We start from the raw sequence: 18,335 nt of genomic DNA on the forward strand, positions 1-18,335 counted from the left end.
AGAACAGATGTGGCTCGTCAATTTGGACTCAACATTCTATGGACGCCGCCCTGCGTTACCCTCCAAACTGTGACAGGTGACAAGATCGAGATTGAAGGTAAAGTGAACTTAGAAATTGTGTTTGGAAATGCCACTTACCATCATACGGCATTCGTTGCTGATATCACGGACCCCTTCATTCTCGGATTGGACTTTTTAAAGAAGTATGACTTCAACCTCGACTTCAAGACTAATGAGCTGCACTCGATGAGAGAAGACATAGCCGTTTTCCCCGCAGAAAGTGATGTAAAATCCGCTCATCAAATAATAGCCCAAACAGATTTATCGATTCCCTCAAGGTCAGAATCATTAATACCTGGCTCCATTGAAGAAAGCAATAGTTTTCGATTTGGACTCATTGAATACCCTAACCTAAGCAATAGCCTAAAAGGAGTGCTGGTAGCATCTACGCTTGTGGACCTTTCTAAGGATGTAATTCCTGTGAGAGTCGCCAACGTGAGTGAAAGGCCAAGGAATATCCGGAAAGGTGAAGTGTTGGCAACGTGTACTCCAGTAAACTGCATCATTGGAAGAATCAATTCCCCTGAGACTGTGTCTTCTGAGTCCTTGACATCGAAGTTAATTGGGATTGCGCCGTTATCGAACGAACAAAGAACTGCTGCGGAACAATTGGTGGACGACTTCAAGCATCTGTTTTCACCTACATCGGAGGATGTGGGCCGGACAAATTTAACGCAGCATAGGATCTATACTGGAGAACACCCCCCTATTAAACAGCATCCAAGACGACTACCGTTTTCCAAGAAGGAAGAGGTTGAGATCCTCCTGAAAGAAATGCAGGAGAATGATGTCATCGAACCCTCGTCCAGTCCTTGGGCCTCTCCCATCGTTTTGGTCCGAAAGAAAGATGGCTCCACTAGATTTTGGGTCGATTATCGACGGCTGAATGAAATCACCAAGAAAGACAGTTACCCTGTTCCACGGATAGACGACACCTTGGACACTCTTTCCGGACACAAGTGGTTTTCGACCCTAGACTTGAAGAGCGGCTACAGGCAGGTAGAGATACACCCTGATGACGGAGAGAATACAGCGTTTACAACTGGACAAGGCTTATGGCAGTTTAAAGTGATGCCCTTCGGCCTCTGCAATGCACCAGCAACGTTCGAGCGTCTTATGGAGACAGTGTTAAGAGGACTTTCCTTCGAATCCTGTCTGGTCTACTTAGACGATATCATCATCGTGGGACGCAGTTTCGAAGAACATCTGGCAAATCTTAGGAAGGTGCTGCAAAAGTTTAAGGAAGCCAATCTGAAGTTCAGCCCGTCCAAATGTAATTTGTTCCGCCGGGAAGTGAACTACCTTGGTCACATCATCTCTTCTGAAGGTGTACAAACCGATCCAGAAAAGGTATCTGCGGTCAAGAGTTGGAGTCGTCCCGAAAACATCCATCAGCTGCGAAGTTTCCTGGGGCTATGCACGTACTACAGGAAGTTTGTAAAGGGTTTTTCCAACATTGCACGACCTTTGCATAAGCTGACGGAGAGCAAGCAAAAGTTTGAATGGTCCAAAGAATGCGAAGATGCATTTCTACGACTGAAGGAGGCTTTAACATGAACGCCTATCCTCAGCCTGAAAAATCCTTCATCCTGGACACTGATGCGAGCAAAGAGGGCATCGGAGCTCTTTTATCCCAAGAAACTGACGGCAATGAACATGTCATCGCTTACTGGAGCAAATGCTTATCAAAGTCGGAGCGAAATTACTGCGTCACCAGAAAGGAGTTACTGGCCATAGTGGAAGCTGTAGAACACTTCCATCATTACCTCTACGGCCGAAAATTTCTGCTTCGGACAGATCATGCCTCGTTAACTTGGCTTTTGAACTTCAAGAATCCAGAAGGCCAGATAGCCAGGTGGATACAGCGACTCCAGGAATATGACATGGAGATCAAGCACCGAAAAGGGTTGTCTCACGGTAATGCAGACGCTTTATCAAGAAGACCCTGTCCTGAGAACTGCAATTATTGTTCCCGAATTGAGAAACAGTATGGAACGACTAGCCCTACTGCCTATCAGGTGACAGTGATTTCAACATCATCAGAACCTGATCCATGGAGTGACGACCCCTGACATAAAACCAATTTTGGAGTTCATGGAAAGTGACAGTCGGCGCCCTAGCTGGCAGGACGTTTCCATCTTCAGCCCGGCAACAAAAAGATACTGGGCTTTATGGAACTCACTCCATTTACGGAACGGCGTACTGTACCGAAAATGGGAATCTGATGACGGCAAAACATCTAGGTGGCAGTTACTACTTCCCCGATCAAGGATTTCAGATGTTCTGAAAGAAATGCATAGTAGTGCGACTGGAGGACATTTTGGTGTCTAGAAAACCCTCAATAAAGTTCGGGAGCGCTTCTTCTGGAGCAAGGCGAAGGATGACGTGGAGAAGTGGTGGCATTCTTGTGACGCCTGTGCTGCTCGTAAAGGACCGAAGAAAAGAAGCAGAGGGAAGCTACATCTGTACAACGTTGGAGCTCCTTTCGAACGAATTGGGATCGACATCCCGGGTCCTTTACCAAGAACTGCTGATGGGAACAAATACATTCTTGTTTCCATCGAATATTTCACCAAATGGCCCGAAGCGTATCCCATTCCAGATCAAGAAGCTACCACCGTAGCAGAGACTCTAGTCCAACATTGGATCTCGAGATATGGAACACCTTTGCAGATTCATTCCGATCAAGGGGGGAATTTCATCTCTGCTGTGCTTAAGGGCCTATAGTCAAATTTTCGGAATTGAGAAAACTAGGACAAACCACTACACCCACAATCGGACGGCATGGTGGAGAGATTTAACCGCACAATCCTGAATAATCTCTCGCTTATGGTATCCAGAAATCAACAGGATTGGGACAAGAAGCTACCTTTGTTCCTGCTGGTCTACCGCAGTGCTGTCCACGAGACTACCGGATTTGCCCCATCTCAGATGCTCTTCGGACGAGAGCTTCGGCCCCAGGTAGCACAAACCATCGGATTTACGTTGGAGAAAGGTTGAAAATGCATCGCAATGGTTGGAAATATGTTTTGGTTAGATATTGGTTTTTTTCATACGCTCATCCGATCATTCGAAGCATCGGAGGATGGTTTAAAACCAACCTATATCCGACTAAACGCATTCCCAACTTATTTCTAACCTTCAAACCTGTTTCACATTTACGCCCATTTATTGCAAGCTCGTTGCTGATTTGCACGTTCAGCGAAGCGTGCGTAATGCGTTCCATAAGCCCCCCCCCCCCTCTGCAAGTTTGTTAAGACCCCAGGACTTGAAAGGGGTGAGGGAGGGGTGCGCCGGAGCATAGCCATTTTCTTCTTCATTCCAGGGTCTCATACACATTCACACGTGTCGTACTTGCTAACGGCGAGTGTTGAATCCTCGCTAGTACTCAAGTCTTTCAAAGTAAATCAATTCATTTTTCCAACTATTTTTCTTTCTTTCAATAAATTTAAAACTAAGATAAAACATTGTTTTTTTTTTTGTGTGTGTGTGTGTGTGTGTGTGTGTGATTATTAAATGCATTCTACATTTATTTGTTTTCCAAGCACGACAAATCATTGTGGGTGTGCAGGCCCAGATTTTTTCGTTTTAAACTACTTGAATTTTTTCTACAAATTCGTCTTGGCAGGGGTTTTTAGGGGGAGGTTGTTTCTAGGGGTATTTTCTCTTTTTCGGGGGGGGGGGGGGGTCTCCGATGAATCAAAATTCTTAAAATTTTTGCGCATATTCAAACTGTTTTTTTTTTTTTTGATAGATGCTGTAACTAGTTTTCTGGAGAATTCTGTGAATGCTTTGAATTCGTTTCAGAATTTCGTGTTGTTCTTTGTTTATAGCTTCGGTAAATTTAAACGCATAATATTTAAAAATAGTTTCCTCATCATACAAATTACATGTGCAATTTACCATAGAAATAAAATTGTATCTTTGAATGAGCTTTTCTCGTTGATGGATAAAATACATTAAAATTCCTTCCCTAATAATTAAAAAAAAAATCAGTGAACATGAACTTTTGAATGAAATGGGAGAGTATAATAGTTCGGCAAAACAATAAAATCAGTACTTTTCATAATATTCAAGTTTCACCCACGTCATTTTAATTGCTATGAAGATTTACTAACTAAATGTTTACGCGTATGTTTTTTCTTTTTTTTTTTTAAATTTTTATTCTTATTTCAGGTCAAAGCAAAATTGAACCTTCAAACAAGCTAGGTTATTTTTCATGGCAGAATTTTAAAGTCAAAAATTTTATTCTGTCTTAAGAATAACCTTGCTGGTAATTAATATTTCCTGAAAAAGAAAAAAAGAAACTAATGTATGCTTATGAAGATAATTTTGGAGTAATTATTCAGAAAAATAAAAGGTAAGAATTATCAATATCTTAATTTTTGTTCATATTTTTTTAAACGTTTGTAAATGATAGGAAAATGATAAATTGTATTAAATTCAGCCATTTTATCATTTTATATTAATATGACTGAAAATTATTCTTTACACTCGTTCTTCTAAGAGCACCTCGTAATACTTATTTTATTAATGAAATGCTACAGTTAAAGTAGATAAAATTGGAAGATAGTTGGTTTAGCGTTGAAATTCATAGTGGAATAACGTTAGAAAATGTAGGTTAAGTGTTGTTTTTTTTACATCGAAATTACGTTTGGAAAGTGTTAGTTTACTGTTGTGTTTTACATTGGAACAACATTAGAAAATGTTGGTTAAGTGTTGCTTTTTACATCGAAATTACGTTTTTAAATGGTTAGTTTACTGTTGTATTTTACATTGGAATAACATTGGTTGAACGTTGTATTTTACATCGAAATCACGTTCGTAAATGATTAGTTTACAGTTGTATTTTACATTAGACTAACGTTGGAAACTAACCAATAACCAACCGTTGGATAACCGTTTTCCGACGTACCGTTTTAAGGTACGTTCCGACGTAAGATGCCGACGCTGGTCCAATGTAATATGATAACGTTGGACCAATGTTCGTGTGCTAGCTGGGGCTACCTTGTGATCTCGTCTTCGGTCGTCCTCCGGATGCGCATCATCGCCTGAGGTGTACATCCAGGATCTTCAGGCCCGGTTGGCAGACGTTCATAACTTCGCACGAGAGCGAATCAACATCGCGGCGGAGAAGATGAAGACCCGATACGACACAAGGTCTACTGGACATGAATTCAACGAAGGCAACAAGGTTTGGTTATGGAATCCCATCCGACGGAAAGGTCTTTCACCCAAATTGCAGTCGCATTGGGATGGACCCTATAAAGTCCTTAACCGACTGAATGACGTCGTAGTGAGGATCCAAAAATCACCTAATGCAAAACTTAGGGTTGTACATTATGATCGGTTAGCCCCATAATGGCCATAGCTCATGAGTATTTACGTAAACAACCATGGTTGATAACATAAAAGTTGTAGATAATTTTTGCTTTTAATGTTTAGTAATATTTCTTGTTATTATTGTGTCTTCTGTATGTGTTAGTTATTAATTAATGTGTATATTTGTAAACTTGTGATAGAAGTTTGGCACCCTTTCTGGGGATTGTACTGCCCGGGACGTGCAGTCCTTAGAAAGGGGGCAATGTTACAAATTCTGTAAATAGTAATTATTGTAGTAACGTAACCTGTAAATAGTTTCCAGTGATGAATATACAGCCCCTATACATTCGGCTGAAGTATACGATTCCCCTATTTCTTTTTTTTCATTGATAAAATTTGTGAATGGAATAAGATAACGGTCTACGCATTTCGAATGTTGTGGAATATTTGAGAGATTTCTTTCGATGTTTATAAAAGCGTCCCGCGTGATAAAAAGTTAGTTTCGATTGAGAATTCGTACTGAGAGTGTATTAGCTCTGTTTATTGCGAGGCATTTCGCTGTGTTGTTTTCGTATTTGGAAGTAAATACGTGTGTAACCGTTGAGTTTACGGTGTTGAGTGATATTTGCTTAATTGCTGATGATTAATTTAGCAGTTGTAAACGATTTCTCCTGTACATAGTGTAAATAAAGCTCCTGTGTTTGTATCAAGAACTGTGTCGTCCTTTCAAGAAAGTGGAAGTCGCACCGGATCCGTTACAATATTAAAACCACTGGTTCTGGGAGTTTTCACCCCCAAAACCCCTCCTCCTTCGCTGCGCCCCGGATTTTAGTCCTAGTCTGAAATACATTTTTAAGACTACAGATTTTAAAGAATTCGGGGTTAGACGAATATCTTCTTTCCCTAAGAACAATGATCGCCAAAACTGCGTTTTTAGCGCTGCAATTACGAAAAACTTCCGGAGGAGAGACCATGAATCCCCTTAATCAAATGTAATCGAAGATAACAATTACGTTTGTAAAGTTTCAATTTTAAAAGATATCTTTTAAAATCGAATCTGCAATTTCAAAAAACCCTGTCGCGACAATTTTCGAAATTATTTTTTAAATCGCTGTTTTTAGACGATTTTTGGCAATGTTAGTGGAAAAAAAGATTCGCGACGATTTTTGGCGAGTTCAAGGGATCTCCATTGGAATTAAAAAAAAAAAAAATACTGCTAAAACTAAATTTTAGTATACTCTTTGATCCAACCCCCTTAAACAATTTGAAACTTCAGGCCTGGGTACGGGAGCTTTTCCTGGAATCAAAGTCATAAAAATTAAATTTTAGACGATCTTTGACAAAATGCAGGAGAGGTTTTGAGGACCCAAGAATTTTTTCTAAACTGAAGTCCAAAATGCGAAATTTTAGACTATCTTTAATGATGGAGGAGAGGTAGTTTTAGGAATGTTGGGTGGGGAGAGTTCTTTTGGAAGCTTTTTGAAATTGAAGTTTTAAACACGTAACTTTAGGCCATTTTGGATGACAACAGGATGATGACCTGGAACTCTTTCAAAATTGAAGTTTAAGAAACGCACTTCTAGACTATTTTTGGTGATGAAAAATGAAGTGATCAAGTTCGGGAACCTTCTTTTTACCCCTTTCAATTATTGACAAAAACGTGTGTGAAAACTCTCAGCCAGTTTTTCTTTTCCAAAAGCATTTGAGTGCTTTGATTTCTCATACTCAAATTCTCAATTTCCATTCTGATATTTTCGATTGTCTGAAATGCAAGCCTCCCGTTCTTGTGGCCCTAGTGAAAACACTTATAACAGTTTAAACTGATGAGGTACTATTCAATATTTTTTTATTATCTGCAGACTAGCAGAGTTTGTTAGTGCAGTGCTAATGCACAAAAATATCGAAAAAAACTTCTGATTTAAATGTTTTCCTCAGAAATTGAAAATACATTGTCAGTTTTGAAAAGAAAATGAAAGACTGAGAAAATGGGAGCAGGGAAAGCTTACATTTTTTTTATAAAAACTAATTTTAAAAAGCAAAGGAAAAAAAATCAATTCACAGCATTAACAAAGAGGAGCAGTTTTCCTAAAACTAATGCATAAATTACCCTTACACAATAGGATACATTTAGACCAGCGGTTCCCAAACTTTTTAGGCTCATCATTGTTTATGACTTAAAGACAAAATGTTAATGATCTGGGAATTAAATGATAACTATGAAAAATCATTCGAATGCTTTCTTCTGCAAAAAAGGATCAATTAATCATGTGAAAATATTCGTATTTTAAGACTAACGCATTTTAAGATATGCTGAACACTGAACATGTTTTGACCCTTTTTCGGAACTATATATCTGTTTGTGTTTGCATGTATTTGACTGATTAATTGTGGACGTTCTAATTCAACCTCTAATGCATGGACTTGAACAAAACTTGGTATACATATGCACTCCCCTGTGAATTGGTAATTATTAGTTTTGGTACCAATCTCTTCAGAAGGTGGCACAACTGAATGATTTCCACCATTAGTCTGACAGTATTTGAAACAGTAATACAAGAATTATCATAAAAATTGGTGCTCATATGCACCATAATGGAAGAGAAGCTTATAAGGTTTTGCCTTCATTCATTTCCAAGGAGTGTCAGAACAAAAAGATTTAAATTCTTAAATTATAGTTCTCGAAAAATAATTTAAGAATTCAAACGAAAACTGAAGTAAAAGGGAACCTCAACTGAAACATTTGTGGATTAGTTTTGAGTCGACTTTGGCATCGATTGATTGCTCAAGAAAGGGTCGAGTGCATTTGCCGTCTTATAAAAAGATATAACTTTCTCCTTAAATGAAAATAGAGACTTGGTTCAGTTTACCAAAAGTATAGGCAGCAGATAGGCTGATTATATCAACCGACATCATGCAAAACATTGAAAACTGCTAAAGATATTTTTGTCTTTTGCTCCAGCTGAAAAACCTAGAGTTCATCTGTAAGTTCATACACTCTTTCAAAAATGTTTATTTTAGATAGCCAGCGTATTTCTTATGCAAAAGTATGGATTTGTGATGATTACTCCTTCTTAAATCTTGCTCAATGGTGTTATTTGGAGGCAATGGGACTTAACAATGATGCAATAACACTTACTACTTCAATTTAGAGCAGCCTTTTTTTTACCCCTGAAAGTTTTTCTTTTTCTGAAATTACTAATAAATTTATGCAACCGGTGGTGGAGCCCTTCTCATCCTTTGGCGGAACCCAAAGGGTTCCGCCGAACACACTTTGGGAATCGCCGATTTAGACAATACAAAACCCTCATAATTAGATACCCTCAAAGTGCTCAGTCATTTATTTCAGTTCTGTGTGTGGGTTCTAAATGAATTACATGTAAGAAATATTTTAGCATATTTTATTTACAAACTTAATATAAAAACATAAATTACATAAATAAAATTAATCACTCTTTACAGTAACAGACAGTTTAGGTGCAGCTTGTACTTCTCTTCCAAGTTTCTTTTTATTTACTTCCAACTGCAAAGGACTATTTACACGAACACTGGAAAAGCTGAAGGTCTGGAAGGAAGTAATAAAATGATAATAATGACTATATATAACAAAAAAAGAAAAAAAAAAAAAGAAAAAAAATCAAGTAGAGGAGAGTGTTGTACTCAGGACAAAGATAATTTCTAAGAATCTATTTTTAGCAGCCACGTTTTTGATATCTCTAATAGTAACCTTCCCCACTAAATGGTGCCATTGGGAAAATCAGCATCAAATGAGTAAAATTGACAATTTTGTGAGAGAAAGAAAATTTCATGACTCCAAAATAAATATTTTCTTCATTTTTATTTCAATTTCTGTTTTTGTATTTGTAAATTTAATCAACTGAATTTTATTTTGTCATAAAAGAGAAGTACTTTAAATATTTTTCTTATGAGAAAATAATGATAGCGCATCTTGATTGACCATCATTTCGGTTTTTCTTAAACCACGTGGTGATTGTACCTTGTGACAGCCAAACATTTTATACCTTAGGACACGTTCCAAGGAACAACATATGCATGGTTTTTAATAATTAAGAAATGTTTAGGAACATGGAACAATGTTCTAATCTTATGTAGTCTTTTGAACAATTTTAATGTTGGATAATAATTCATAATTAATTATTCATGATTTAATTCACTACCATGAAAAAAAATTTTTTTTTTGTTTTCTGGTGCAAAATTGGTTCAAGTATATGGCTGTTTCCTGAATCATGAAGACTTTCCCATAGTACAACAGGATGTTGTACCTTGGGACAGCTTGGAACTTTAAATGGCTGGCAATATTTTATTTTTAAAATATTGACTGTCTGAATTTCAAAAAAATATTACATAGAGGTATGTTGGGGTATTTTAATGCAACTTTTAGATTTTAAATTTTATTCAAATAACTGACGTTAAAAATTAAAATATGAAAAGTGTCCCAAGGTACAACCCTCTCTCCGAAGGTCAAAAAGTTTTATCCATATACATCAGTCTTAGGAGGATATAAGGAAAGGGCCTCAAGAATAGGCATGTTAATAGTTTAAATGATACAACTTTACCAAAACATGAAACAACAGAAATGAAAGGAGGCATAAGCACACTGAAACATGAAATCTTCACACTTTTTACTTTAGAAAATTAACATTTTACTTTTTAAATAACCCTTTCATGAAAAACACATATTTCTTATGAGTCAAATATAGTAAATTTAATTTCCTATGAGCCTAAATTAAAATTTAATATTTCATCCAAAAGCCCTATCAGCATCTATCTAACTGCATGCAAAAATAAAGAAATTTTTTCATTTTTTTTTGGATCACTGCATTTATATATATGTATATGTCCTTAAATTTAACAATGATAACAGCACAGCTCAACCTACAATCATTCATAAAAAATACTCAAAACTTGAAAAGAAAATTGGTTTGCATCATTCTTTAAATCGAGACTCCTAATACAGTATGACCGCAATTTAACGATTGTCAAGGAACTGGAAAAATTATCGTTAAATCAAGGGTATCGTTAAATCCAGGAGCATGGATTCAATACAGTCAAACCTGGACCAGTGAAACGTATCACGGAATTGAGGAAATCGTGAAATCGGGTATCATTAAATAGAAGTTATACTATACTTAAAATATGTAATTTTATATGCATACATACTATTAATTGCTATATTTCTTATTTTCAAATAGTTTACTCATACAAAAACAGTAGATATCTTTCATTAAATTATTTAGTGCTGTATAAAGTTATCTATGAGCTGGTATCATACTAATTATCTCCAAAAAATATTTTAAGGTGAAATCAAATTTAGTTTGTCCTTTGCAAATACTTTGATGGTAATGAAAATTGCAGTAGTTACTGAATGTAGTGTAACTAGATATAATATAAATAAACCCTCTAATCAATACAATATGAACTGATTTAAAGATTTCCCATTTATTAATACAGAAGTGAAATATTAATGAGAGACTTAAAGGAGTACATTAATATACTCAAAATAATTGAAATAAAAATAAGATTCAGTCAGCCACTTAGCATTTAACTTTTTGACATTTGACTCTTAAAGAGCACGGGATTTCATTCTAAAATTTTCAATTTTATTATTTTAATAAAAATGTAATTTCAGGTTTTTTTTGCCTCTTAAGAAAGCATAAACATCAAATGAGAAGATTGCATTTCAATGCACAGATGTGTATCTAATGCAATAAAAAAAGTATTGCACGGGTAAAATTTGTGAAGGTGGGATTTTTTTTTTTTTTTTTTTTTACTGTTTGTTTAAAGATACATATAATCAATCCTTAATAGTAGCTTCAAGCAACCTAATTCAGGGTAGCGACAGGAACTGTGAATAAAAGTTCCCTGAATTTTCCCTGATTTCCCTGATTATGTTCACCAAATTTCCCTGATTTGCATTACCAATGATAATGGTTTTCTTTCTTTGCTCTACTTGAAATCCATTGTATGTTTGAATAAAATTCAGTATTTTAAACGTTTTCAGTTGTGTGAAGTAGTTGAACTAAAGAAATATTTAAAAAAAAAGCTACTTTTTTAATAAAATGGTTTAAAAAAAAGGCAATTTTTTTTTTTTTGGGGGGGGGGGGGGGTCTACAAAACAGTATATTAAATTTTTATACATGGAAAGATTATAGAAAATTAAAAAAAAAACTTTACTTCCAGAAACTACTTAGCATAAGAATTTTAAGAAACTATTAAAATTACTCTTAAAAACATATGTGTATTTATGATAAAACTAAAAAGTAATTGAAATTATTTTGAACTAAGTTTTCAAACAGTAAAATAAATGTTGCAAGAATAACAAATAATAATGAAAAAACAGAAGTAATGTAGTTATTCTTATATAACTAATTGACATATTTATGCAAAACAGATGAAATCATTTGACATCCATTCATAGGGAGCTTTTCTATAATCAAGAACATAGGTTTAAATGAATGAATACAACATTTTAACAATAAAAAATAAAGATATTTACTTAAATACACAAGTCTATTTCAAATGATTTCAGTATGTAACGAAAAAAAATCTTAGATTGCTTTTGTAACAAACAATTTTGAAATGCAAGGGAAAAAAAAGCAATTAGTTAGTTTCAAAATATATAAAAGAAGAATACAACTTGGTTATAAAATTAAAGAATCACTTAAGTCTGAAGAAAAGAAAACCTTTATAATCTGCGGTGACAGCAAATAGTATAACGGCAACAAACAAAGTTTTTTTTATTAAAAGTTCAATTTTAGCAATAAAATTAAAAACGCAAAGAAGTAATAACTTATAAGCTTTTATAGTATTAATTCAAAAACCAAAGATTTCATCTTGAAATCGTAATTACAGTATGCTAATTACTTGGAGACAATGGAATAAAGGCAAAGGAACTAAGGCAATAATGAAGACTTCCTCTTTGCCTGTATGGTTGTTTATTTTACGTAGCATTGAAAGCATAAAAGGAAATTTCAAGCTAGGTAAAATAAACAACCTAACAGACACAGAAGCAATCTTAGGAAGTTCATCCTGTGGTTAATAAGTAAGATTCAATACTTTGACGTCGAGGAAAAAAGATGCACAAATATGCGGCAGTGTATAATCGCACTTCATTAATTTTACTTTTTTTTTTTGAACAGGTAATCAGCGAAAAATGCGTAGGGAATTAGAGTACTTAATTTTGTAAAGCAAAAAAAATTTTTTTTTCTTCATGAAATCAATTTTCCCTGATTTTTTGTTATTTTTTCAAAATTCCCTGACTTTTCCCTGATTATTAAAGTTCCCTGACTTTTCCCTGATCTCCCTGATCTGTCGTCACCCTGTAGTCATTTAACACTCCAAGAATGATACTGGAAGTAGCCGATAAAAGAAGCTGGTTTTTATTTACTATGGAAAACTTTCACTTCTATGCAATGGAGAATAAGTGAATGAAAAGAAATTTGGAAATCAAATATGAGATTGCACAAAGATATCAACAGCTATTATTTCTGGTTTGGTAACTCATTAAAAACTTTGTTAGTCAAGTGTACCCATCAGTATGTACCAAAAAAAAAAAAAAAAGTAAAACTGGAACTCGAAAAAATAAATAAAAAAATAAATAAAACATAAATAAATAAAACATAAATAAATAAAATAAATAAATAAATGTGAAATAAAAAAAATATTGGCACATAAAATCAGTATTTAATTTCCTTTGGGGGGCTAGTCTCATTTCCATTCTCTTAAGCTTTTTCGATATAAAAACTGGAGTGTTTTGATCATATAACACATTTTTACTTTCTTCTATATCTAATATATAGAAGAAAGTATTGGATTCGTGCAAATTTTCGAATTTCGAATTTTGACGGATTCGAACGTTTTGAGGTGTGCTGAGTTCATTTCGACTATTTCTGGAAAATGTCTGTCTGTCTGTGTGTGTGTGTGTATGTGTGTGTGTATGTATGTGTGTCACGTCTGTGTGTGACCAGTTTTTTGTGGCCGCTCTACAGCAAAAACTACCGCATGAAATCGAACGAAATTTGGTACACATATGTGCCCGTATGTGAACTTGTGCCCATTGGTTTTTGGCGCGAATTCCTCCAAGGGGGGTGGAGCAATGGGACGTTTTTTGAGTTACGCGTGCTTGCTATTCCTCAGGAAGTAACTGGCGGAATCAAACAAAATTTGGTCCATATGTTGCCATTAACAGGAACAGGTGCTGATTCAATTTTGGTGTCAATAACTAAAACGGGGGTTGAGCTATAGAACTTTTTTTTGTCGTTAATTGTGACTGCTTTATCTCAAGAAATAATGAACGGAATGAAAGAAAAATTTATCGGCAAGAAGCCCTTAGTGGGTATAAGAGCTGATTTTATTTTGGTGTCAACAGCTAAAAAGGGGGTAGGGCAATCGCCCGTTCTTTTTTTCCATTGTGAGTACCCTATCTCAAGAAGTAATGCTACGTTCTGGTTGAAATTTGGAATATATGTGAATCCATACGTAAACAGGCTTTGGTTCAATTTTGACGCCAATCGCTCCAAGAGGTGTTGATTTTTTTTTTTTTGCGAACAAAAATAGCTTTATTAATGCAACAATAAGAAAGATAAATCGTAATAGATTGTCGTCTGCGTATTTCTCGTGATTTCAATTGTATGGAAATGATCGGAAATATTATCTCAATGATTTAAAATTTTTAACTGTTGCCATCTTATGTTTGTTAACAAATAAAATATTTGTAATTAATTCAAGCAAGGCTTTTAAAATAACTTTCAATTTTCGCTCTTTGGTTTGCTTTTGCAATTATTCAGACATTGGGATGGTCGTCAAGTTTTTGCATGTGTAATTTTGTTTTTGTTGGGAGTATTGCTTCCTCGTCAAGCATGGGGAGGGATCAGAAAAAAAAAAGAAAAATATAGAAGAAAGTTTCGTGATGGCCACAACATACTAGTTTTTTTTTAATTTTATGAATTGGTGATGGTATGCTGTAAGATATTACCACCTCAAACCAGGACTGAGGTAGAACTACAAGAAAATACTGACAATCTGCTTGGGATATAGAGACTGCAGTTTCACACATTAAAGATATTAGTCTGGAATAAAACTGTCAGTATTTGCTTGTAGGAGTGATGGTGTTTGAAAGATTCAAAATCAATAATTTAGAAGCTAAATCATTCTTTTTTCTTTTTTTCAAATAATGAACAAAAGAATTTTGACTCAACAGCATTGAAAATTAACAGAATCAGGGTCATAGAGTGTGTATAACAACACTGTCTACAACAATTAACCTGTCTATAACGATATTTTTCTTTGTCCCAGCAAAATCTCAGCATAAATAATTAAACTGTCTACAACAATAACCTGTCAATAACAATATTTTTTTTAGGTCCCAACAACATTGTTCAAAACTGGTTTCACTGTAGTAAGATATAGAAAGCATAAAAAGGAACATATCTGAAGTGAAGGTATGTTTTTTGAAAAAAAATCAAGGTGAGGTGAAAACTTACTTTGTTTTTGAAAGTGAAGTTAAAATGCTGAACAAATGGCTGATGAATTGAAACACTGTCTCCAATAATAACACCTTTTCCTTGCATCATATTATATACATTTACAGCAAAACAGTTCTCTGCTTGATCTATCATACAGAAAGTGCTACAGAGGAAAAAAAAAAAACATCTGTATAAAAATGGTTTGCATTGAAAAACAATTAGTCAATTATAAAATACAGAGGTTGTTTATTTGCATTAAGGGTAATAACCAATGCCATGCAATATTTTTCAAATAAATAGATTGGTAATCTTTTAATTTATTAGCACATAGCTTAAAAAACAATACTTACAATGATGGTGCATCCGAGCAATAAACATGGCAGACCACTTTTCCATACAAAATTTTACCAACATTGAGCCCTACTTCAAGATCAGAAAACTTTGCCAGTTGAGCATTCACAGGTTGTCCTTTTGAATTGGTATATGAAATGCTGGATGGATATACATATTCTTTTTTCAAATTGTTCAACAGTTCTTTGATTCTCCGAGCCTTTAATTTACCCTGTAAAAGAAACATCATACAAAATTACTTCTAAATGTACCACCATGCAGCTTTAGATTTTTTTTTTCGAAAAAATAATATCTGGAAAATTTTACATTATTTGGAACTAGAAAAACTGATAATTTAAAGAGTTCAATTAAATTTGTTCTTTTTCTTTATTTTCCTTCAAAAAAAGAAAGAAAAAAGCTGAACTGTTGGTTACAATTATCAAAGAAACTTGTTTATAAAATTCTTTCTTCTACAAAGAAAGAATATTTCTAAAATGATGTAACAGAATATAGTATAAATTCGATTTAACGATTTTCTCAATTTAAGGATATATTTCACTAGTCCGGATTCGGCTGCATTGAATGTCAATGCTTCTCGATTTAACAACATCCTTGATTTAACGATAACTTTTCCTAGTCCCTAGGCAATCATTTAATCAAGGTTATACTGCATTTTAGAACTTCTATCTAAAATAATGTAACAGAAAATGTCTTTTTTTTTCATTCTGTGTTACATGAAGTTTCCTTCCTCTCACACAAATTTGGATGAAAAAGCTACAATAGCACATAAGCACATAACTTGAACGTTATATAAAACTGTTATTATATACAGTATTTTTTCACTTCTGTGTCTGTTCTCTGAATCTCTTAGTTGAAATAAAACGTTGACTTTCAAATGTTCAGGTCAAAAGTATACAATAATAAATGTTTTTTAGTTTTCTTTTATGCATCAGCTTTAGTTAGAGGTATCTCTCAGTTATGGATATGTACACAAGTTTTACACTGTACTTTTTTTTCCTTTTATTCTTTTTAAAAGTTCTGTTTTTCAAATATAACCATATTACAAAAGTTGTAACTGCTTAAATATTGAATGATATTGAAAAGATTATTTTAAAATGGATTTAAAAAAATTCACATTTGAAGCTTTTCTATAAATTTTAAATAATTTAACATACAAATTTTATTTAGTTTTAACTTCATTTTAAACATTTTTTTACTGGAAAATTAATTGAAATGAGTACACAACTCTTTTTACATTTACTTCTTCATACAATTTGACTCAAAAAAAAAAAAAAAAATTGAATTCTGAAATTTGGAATTCAAGTTATGTTTTTCGCAATCACGAGTTGCGACAGGACACTACTCATAGGAGTTATTGTTTCTAGAAACGTTTTCTGTACCCCCAAGCCTGCCCTTTCTCTTGGTCGGTTACATGTGTATAATTGTGCATGTGTAGGCTTGTTTGTGTGCATAGACCTAAGTGAATGCACGTTGGCCAGTGTGTAGTGTATGTGTGTAAAGGTATGTGTGTGTATGTGTATGAGCGTGCATGTATGTAGGACATGGACGCCACCAACCAGGAGAAGCGGATTGCTCAGGACCGGAGGAGCCGCGCCTGCAGAGGAGGGTGGGGTTGAAAAAGGAACCACAATGCCAAGGACGGTGAAATGAAAACAATTAGCAATTGAGATTGCTCAAAAATGTTTTAATGAGTGTTTTCCCAGTCATACTTTTTTTTTTTGCATAGGTGAAAGATAACTGAGTAAATAAAATTGCATAATGAGGCACTAACATTCAGTTTTTTGACAACTTTCTCACACCCTCAACCTCAACTAAAATGCTGACCACATAGTAGAAAAGATAGCATTTTGCCTTTCCACGAAAGAGGAAAGAAGGTCGAGACTTGAATGCATCATCAACTCAATTTAACCCAAAGTAGACAATAAATAAATAACCTTTTTTGAAGTCATTTCCTGGATATTTTCAAGGTGCTTGAATAACGCCTCCAAGTCTTCTTTGGGATCTTTCCAAAGTGGATCATATTTCAAAGCTTTCTCTAAATTTTCCAAAGCTAGTCTAAAGTTTTCATCATATTTCAGCGCCTATAAATTTATATAAATTAAACAGAATCAATGATTTATCTGGAAAAATATTTAATGTATGCAATAATATGCTTAAGGTACAGACAAAGAAAAAAAAAGTTTATATAATTTTTTTTTTAAATTTGAAATGAGACCAGACAATTTTTGTTTTTTTCAAGAGTACAGAGAAATGCTAGAAGATTTAACAAAGCTTGAAGGGGGAAAGAATGCAATCATAAGTGGGGTAACTACTTTTTCAAAAGTAAAAGCATTTTGACCCTTGTCTCATCCATGGGATAGTATGTTATTCCAGAAAGAAATGTGACAAAACCTAAATATCATGTTCTTGTAAACGTCTTGAAAATTTTTTAAAGAAAAGTGCCAATATGATATAATGTATGGGCTCCAGAGGGGAAAAGTTTACATCACAAGGCAAACTAATAAAACCTCACACACTGCTCTTACGATAGTACCCAGATTCGATAGTAAAGTCACTTTTTTTTAGGAAGAAAATGCAGTTGTGGAGGGCTTCTGGAGTGGTTTCTTAATAGATGGCAAATTAGCATCAAATTTTGGTCATTTAATAGAAGTGGTCAGTCAAAGAAGTTTCACTCTAGTTGAATTGACTTTGAGATTTTAAGAGCCAAGGTTAAGAATAGTCAGTGATTCCTTATAGCGTAAAGATGGACAATCATTTTTTCTTAATATATTACAAAAATACTTACCACTGCCCAGTTGTAATACAAATCAGGATTACATTTCATGGATTCGTCAGTAATCTAGTGTAAAAAGAAAGGGGGGAAAAAAAAAAGCTTACTGAGCACACAAAAAAAAAAAAAAAAAAAAAAAACTCAGGAACTAATTTTCAAAGTAATTGAACAATCATAAATAAACTTACGGCTTGGTTGTAGGATGACAGGCACTGTTTTATTAGGTTTGGGTTTTGATCAGTTATAAAATATAAACTCAGGTATGCATTGCCAAGAATATCTGAAAATATATGAAAATAACTAAAGAATATAACAGCCTTCTACATGAAAACTGAAGTGCCGCTCTTTTC

General features: G+C 34.3%; 1 protein-coding gene across 1 annotated transcript in view; it reads right to left on the reverse strand.

The window, feature by feature from the left end:
* Nucleotides 1–8,766: 8,766 nt before the first annotated feature.
* LOC129222621 (tetratricopeptide repeat protein 5-like) overlaps nucleotides 8,767–18,335 on the reverse strand; it is a 29,359-nt gene continuing 19,790 nt past the window's right edge. The window contains exons 5-10 of the mRNA XM_054857146.1: nucleotides 18,174–18,265; nucleotides 18,001–18,054; nucleotides 17,150–17,296; nucleotides 15,215–15,426; nucleotides 14,883–15,027; nucleotides 8,767–8,944 (exon numbers count right to left, since the gene is read on the reverse strand). Of these exons, the coding sequence (XP_054713121.1) occupies nucleotides 8,825–8,944; nucleotides 14,883–15,027; nucleotides 15,215–15,426; nucleotides 17,150–17,296; nucleotides 18,001–18,054; nucleotides 18,174–18,265 (770 nt within the window). The 3' untranslated portion in view covers nucleotides 8,767–8,824. The remainder of the gene's footprint in view (nucleotides 8,945–14,882; nucleotides 15,028–15,214; nucleotides 15,427–17,149; nucleotides 17,297–18,000; nucleotides 18,055–18,173; nucleotides 18,266–18,335) is intronic.

Source organism: Uloborus diversus, chromosome 5 (assembly GCF_026930045.1).
Source record: "Uloborus diversus isolate 005 chromosome 5, Udiv.v.3.1, whole genome shotgun sequence".
In the NCBI taxonomy this organism is placed as follows: Eukaryota; Metazoa; Arthropoda; class Arachnida; order Araneae; family Uloboridae; genus Uloborus; species Uloborus diversus.